Source organism: Neltuma alba, unplaced genomic scaffold (genome assembly GCF_004799145.2).
Source record: "Neltuma alba isolate B1F8T4 unplaced genomic scaffold, ASM479914v2 tig00007245_pilon, whole genome shotgun sequence".
Classification (NCBI taxonomy): Eukaryota; Viridiplantae; Streptophyta; class Magnoliopsida; order Fabales; family Fabaceae; genus Neltuma; species Neltuma alba.
In genome coordinates this window covers 66286-72735 of record NW_021634723.1, presented here as the reverse complement: position 1 = coordinate 72735, position 6450 = coordinate 66286, and the positions used below count along the sequence as shown (strand labels likewise).

Genomic DNA, 6450 nt, shown 5'->3' with positions numbered 1-6450 from the left:
GAATGGAACACATGTCTCTGGTTGAGAAAAAGAATTGTGAATAACGCCTAGAAACGACGTCGTGTTGATGCTTTTGAAACTCTTTTGACCTTAGCTTTGTGTATCCATCTGCGGATCCATGCACACCCATTTAAATTTTCCACTTCGGTCCCTATTAGGCTATTATTTGTCTTCTGATAGCGAAAAATACTCCAAAATCATTATACTTATATTTTGATTGATTGAGACTCTCACGTTTAGTTTTCACAAAACCAACCACCCTCCGATTCTGTTAGGAAGATCAAGGATCTTACAATGTAGAATTGAATTGTTATTTTTTAATTATATTTTTTAAATAAGCAAATAAATGTGTGAATTGACTTGCTCGCCAAAATATATCATAAGAACTTGTTAGAATCCTTCAAGGATAGGGACGTTTTACGTTCTGTTGTTGTCTAATTTTGTTGCCCTTTGCACTGCTTTTTCATGTGGCCTTGTATGTCTTTGAGGAAATAAAATTAAATTCCAAGTTGGTGAGAATTCTCTTCAATAGGGAAAAAATATGGTTGAGATACCGTGAAACTAAAAGTTAGCAATGATGTTTGCAGAAGCAGTGCCAAAATTATATTACAAGAAAAGTAATCAGGAAACTTAAGCTTTTATAAAATAAGCTGCTGACAAACACAATGCCCTATTCAAATTATAAGAAGACTGGGGGGATGCAGAATTATTCAAATTCGCTCTTTTGCTTTCATAATCCCTGAAGTTAATGACCATCATACGCTGAGGAAAGTAAAAGTCAGTCAAAACAACTCAAGTAACATAAAATTCAGGTTGTTTTGACAGTAGTGAAACAAATCAAAAGCAAAAACTACTTCATCAGAGTCTGAACAGCAGCAGAAATGGAATTAGTACGAGTACCAAAAGTTTTACGCTGATGATTCAGTGAGTTTGGACCACTCCATACAGATACACTGCTTTTAGGAAACAGAGCTGCACATAAGCTGGAAAGCTGAGGGTTATCATAACAAAATTTCTCAAGCAACTTGGCTCTCTCCTGTTTATTCCGGGATTCCTACAAACAGAGTAAACAATATTTATAACTTGCAGGTTGCAACTACAGGTAACAGAATAATTGTATTAGTGACAAGATATCTAGATGCAAATTTAAGGTGTCATCATGAAATGTAAGAACAATTAAATTGTAAAAGACTAAAAATTGTCCCCATATTTTAATTTCATTTCACAATTCAGCAGCACAAATCTAGAGAACTTCACTTGAATCCTATCCAGTCCAACAATAAAAAGGAATCGTACACCACAGCATATAGAATTGAAGATGTCAGGTAATGCGGACGATATCATAATGAGTAGTTTGAAGTACCTTGAGCTTCTGTTGCTGGATAGCCAAAGCTTGTCCTTCTTGTTGTTCTCCTTTAACAGCAGTCTCATCTCCAGGATGTAACGGCTTGAGATTCTCACCCTTGTGTTTCTTCTGAATGCCTCCCTCAGTCTCTTCATCTTCCTCCTCTCCATCCTCCTCCACCTCCCCTTCTTCCTCATCATTGTCGTCATCTTCATCTTCATCATCCCCATCATCAGTGTCCATGTCCTTTTGCTTCCCCTCAGAAGGACTAAACTGTTTGTCACCAGCCTCCGTTTTCAGTTCCTCTCCTTTTTCCTCCTCAACATCCCCATCAGTGCTCTGAGATTCATCCATATTTGAGGATGAATCCTCGCTTCCAGGGCTATCTACCTGCATGGATTCCTTAAAAAACAAGGCAAACAATACAAATCATGTATGTTGGCATATAAAGCAAGCCAGTTTTATTCTTTTCATTCTCAGATGAATAGTTACAATAAGTGCAAGTTCTTTTTTATCTTTATCAGGGCCATGTACATTATTCCTTGACTTTAAATGCCCTTACGATGCATATCATATAAATATATGGGCTCACTATGAAGTAGGAGAGTTAAATGCGTTGCAGCCAACTCCATATTTGTATTTGACGATATAAACTTAATAAGCTATTATGCATCCTAAATTACTTTCAAATTTCTAGACACATTTCTAAACAGATAAAACGTTAGGGTATAAAATTATTTATACCATACCTCTTGTTTCTCTCTGGCATGTCTATCATCGCCAGATCCAATACTGGCCTTGGCAATTCGGGCACTCTCTTCCCTTTCCCTTCTCCGGCGCTTTAGAACACAAATAGCACATAAACAATCGTGTTTGTGGCGTCTTCTGAAAGTAAATAATTTCTATTAACCAATCAGTGTGTATTTTAAAAACGTCAGCACTCATTTCAGAAGAAGAAAAACAAGAAAAAAAAAAAGTAGGATACAATATAACTGCAAGGCAACCACGGTGAAAACGTCATGGTTCATGGAAAAAACATCTATTAAAGAATTGCCCAAGCTTACACCATAATGGCACTAAAAAACTCAAGGCAGAGCATCTTGAAGGAATTTCAATTACCCATGCCCATGCTATGAAATAATTTACTTAAAATTTATAATGCTCCTGTTCAAATAACCAGCCTGACCAATGAGATTCTAGGAAACATTAAATTTCACCATTAGATAGATTCTAGAATTGAGTGAAATAAAGTTCAAATCCATGCTTGACAAAAAGATTGGAAAGAAAAGATCTAAAGTTCCGAGTATACAAGACAAGATAGCATGAGATACAATGAAATGCAGGTACCTATTTGACACAAGTGTTAGTAGCTACTCATATTTTGCTGAATAAGAACCACTAACCATTTTCAAAGCTCCTATAGAGTAGGATATCTTCATAAAGTTGTTGGTTTTGTTTATTTAATGAAGACAACAAAAAAAAATTTCAACAAGGGATTTGATCATGGCACAATTACCTCTGCATAAGCATAATTACTACAAAGGTAAAATAGTAGTTAACAAGGAAGAAGGCAGTTCAGGAATACACACCCATGACGCTTTTTTGACTTTTGCTTCGCTTGACTGCCCTTCGCTACTTTTCCTTCACCAGACTGTCCTCCATCATCTGCTGAAGTTCAAGTGAAAAAAGCAAGCTCAAATAGATACCAGAGTACCATGGCACAGTATCTTACAAAATAAAAATCCTCTCAAGGTTCAAAAGGTTATGCAACAGGAAAACAAGTTTTGACATGCACAAGACTAGGATAATAAACAGAAAATTTTCTGAACGTCCCAGCAGAGTACCAACAGCAAAAAATAAAATCACTTGTATTCTGTCTACATTCCACACAAGAACACTGATATTCTGCCTTCATATCCAATTTCCTAGCTTTTTATCCAACACAAAGAAGGGAAGCTGAAGTAAAAGAAAAGAAAGGGAAAGGGGCAGATGATAAATAGAAAAAGGACAAAATCATGTCTCCATTCCACACAAGAACATTGACATTCTGTCTTCATATCCAATTTTCTAGCTTTTCTCCAAGACAAACAAGAGGAGCTGGAGTAAAAGAAGAGCAAGGGAAAGAGGCAGATGATAAATAGAAAATGGACAAAATCATCTTTTTCCCCTCAAGAGCATTTTTTTACAAATATTAATACAGAAAAAGAGGGAACGAAAATATCAACATTTCCAGCCAATCAGCTATGTTTTAGGGAAAATGATATAAAAGAGCATAACAGAACAACATCAATTGAACACTTTGCTGCATACATCATATGCATCAAAGAGAAAGGGATTAACCTTTTAAACTAAAAAAAAGAGCATATATAGAAACCACCACACCTCTAGGTCCTCTCGATTGTTCACTGTATAATCCAGCTGCACTCCAGTACTTCATAAAATTCTTCTTCACTCGCCTCATAAGATCCAAGATATAGTCACCCTTATTGTTATACTTGTAACAATTGCTCCAAATGTATTGAACATCTTTAAATACGTCCTCTGAATTCATATACTTGTCATTCCTTTCGAGATTGCTGCATATAGTTCCAAAATCCATTGGCGTGTCTATAATATCAAAATAGTCCTGGTTCCAGGCAGCATAGTCAATAGCATTAGACAGAAAATCATAATCAATAACGTATTCCCTTTTTTCTTAAATTTTATAATGAATCATAATAGCCTCCAGGACCAAATTTAGCAACAATTAACATTCATTAAACAATTACAGACATCCAATAAATAGTTCACACGAAACACATTGAGTTAGCCAGTAAATTAAATTTTAACTTCACTTTTGGCAAATTTTTCCCTTGAAGGTGGGCTAAGTTAAGTTAAGCAGTGAAAAATTCTAAAATAAGAATGATGCCAATAAATATCTGTAGAAAATTACAAAAAGAAACCACACGCTGTGAAAAATGAAAGCACAAAATCCAAGCTAAGAAATCAACAAATAAACCACCTCAAAAAGCTTTGATCATTTTGGATCCATTTGGCATCATATCAGAGGAGTTTCATAATGTCTAGGAGAAGAATCAATAAGGGACTTAAACATAACTTGAGAGCCACCTACAGAAAGCAGATTCATCGGAAAGCCTACTTGAACATGTTTGTACTTACAGGGATTCCCAGAGCCTCAGGATTTACAGGAACATTAAAAGGTTCGGCAGCATCCATCCTCATCACCTTTCTTATAACCTATGAAAAGAGAGCGGGTGGAGACAGGATCCAAGGTACAGATGCATTAATAATTGAAATTGTAGGCCTGCATGATTAAAAGGAAACAATCTGCAAAACCATAAAACAAGGAAAACCAATATGAAAATCTTCAACGCACCACTAAAGCAGCATCCAATTCTTGCTTATTGTATCGTGGATTTTTTTTAGTGGCATTGGTTTCTTTATGATGAGTATGACCACCCGATGGGGGCAAAACTTTTCCTGTCTGGCTAGAACTTGATCCCAAGACCTTTGATGACTTAATTTTTATGCTCCCAGCTTTCTTTGAGAGAACACTCAATTTAATCTCAGGCAATGAATTAGCACTGTCTTCCGTTCTCTCAGTATTTACACCTTGTTTCTCAAGCCCTTGATGCTGGCTACTCTTGTCAGTATCGCTTTGAGTAGGAGCATCAGAAGAAGTAAGCTGGGAATCTAACATTTTTGACGTCCTGAGCTTCACTTTAACACGCCCAACCGATTTCCCTGCTGCCTTCTCAACAGAACCATCAGGATTTATGCTGGCAAGGTTGTAATGGTGGTCTGTCCCAGTCGAGGAAGGCGTATCAGCTTCCATTCCAGAGTCAGATTTATTGTTACCATATTCATCCAAACCAGATGCTTCTTCCTTATTTCCGCTCGTCTCATTAGCACTGATTACAGGGGCAACTTTGCTCTTCGCTTTCTTATTCCCACGCTTGCGTTTCATATTCTAATTAGATTCCTGAGCAAGTTTAAGAATAGACAGAGTCAAACTGAAAGAACCAAACCGCCATCTAAAGAATAATACACTAGGCATCACTCTAAATTAATCTTGCGCTAACAAATGTTTTGCAGAAAGATATCCTTTTTCCTTTATCTTCTTTTGTCCTCTCAGAACATTTCTGATGCAGCAAGGAGTATTCAGTCATAGAACCAAAGCTTTTGAACATGAAAACACAATAGATTTATCTAGAATAGTCATAATATCTCCCAAAAATGTTCGAATGGCGAAAACCCAGAAATCGACGCAACTTGAAGACATTACAACAAAACAATTAACCCCGAGTTCAAAAACAAGAAACCAAAACTTTACAGGACCACAATTATATACTATCAAGCTTCATAAACAGTGAATTTCATGTCGACCGGCTTAAAAACCGAAATTGAACAGAAACTTGAGGGGCGAACAATATCATTATAACAGTAGCAGCAAAAGAAACACAGAGAGGAGGAAATGCGTACCTTGAAAATCCGAGTGCGTGGTTAGTGAGTTCCTTTTATATGTTTTGGAAGGCGAAGCGAATTTATTTTTATTTTGTTTATTTATTTTTTAAGGATTTGTGAGGGGCTTTCGAGTTTTCGATTTAAGAGGGAATTTTGACGGCGATTACCAGTGCTGATTATGAAGACGACCCCAACGCCGAAGCGCTCAATAAGGGTTTGGATTTTTTGTGGTTGTTACTATTTCCCAATGGTTGGATTGGGCCCAAATTATCGGGCCGCTTGAAAGAACTAAAAGCCCAAAATTTGAACGCAGAGCAGCTCAAACTCAAAACCAAACACGAGTTAAAGTCCCTCTCTTCATTTTCCAAATGTATACATACACAATCCTTTAATTTTAATTATGATGACACATTCAACATGCTTTACTGAACCCAAATAAAATTTTGTGAAAACCATTCTTGAGGCACCGATTTTTTTTTTTTAATTTTGAATTTGATATATATAAATTTTTCTCTCCACATTAAATCATTTAGTTTTATTTTGTTAGTACAATTAGCTTTTGCGCATGGTCTAACAATGCTAATAGAGAAAAGTTATAAACATTAATGTAATTAAAAGAGTAAAATTAAAAGATTTGATAA

General features: G+C 36.1%; 1 protein-coding gene across 3 annotated transcripts; it reads right to left on the bottom strand.

Moving 5' to 3' along the window:
* Positions 1-531: 531 nt before the first annotated feature.
* On the bottom strand, positions 532-5983 carry LOC114752125 (bromodomain testis-specific protein). 3 transcript variants are annotated; one of them, XM_028940846.1, is made up of 8 exons: positions 5828-5983; positions 4722-5327; positions 4505-4582; positions 3728-3971; positions 2935-3013; positions 2095-2227; positions 1364-1747; positions 532-1054 (listed from the first exon to the last, which is right to left on the bottom strand). In XM_028940846.1, exons 2-8 carry the CDS (start codon positions 5310-5312, stop codon positions 851-853), a joined length of 1713 nt encoding a protein of 570 aa, XP_028796679.1. In that variant the 5' UTR covers positions 5313-5327; positions 5828-5983; the 3' UTR covers positions 532-850. The 3 variants fall into 3 exon arrangements, with proteins under 3 accessions (XP_028796679.1, XP_028796677.1, XP_028796678.1); XM_028940844.1 differs by having other exon boundaries at positions 2095-2230; positions 5828-5981; XM_028940845.1 differs by having other exon boundaries at positions 2095-2230; positions 2935-3010; positions 5828-5981.
* Positions 5984-6450: the final 467 nt, after the last annotated feature.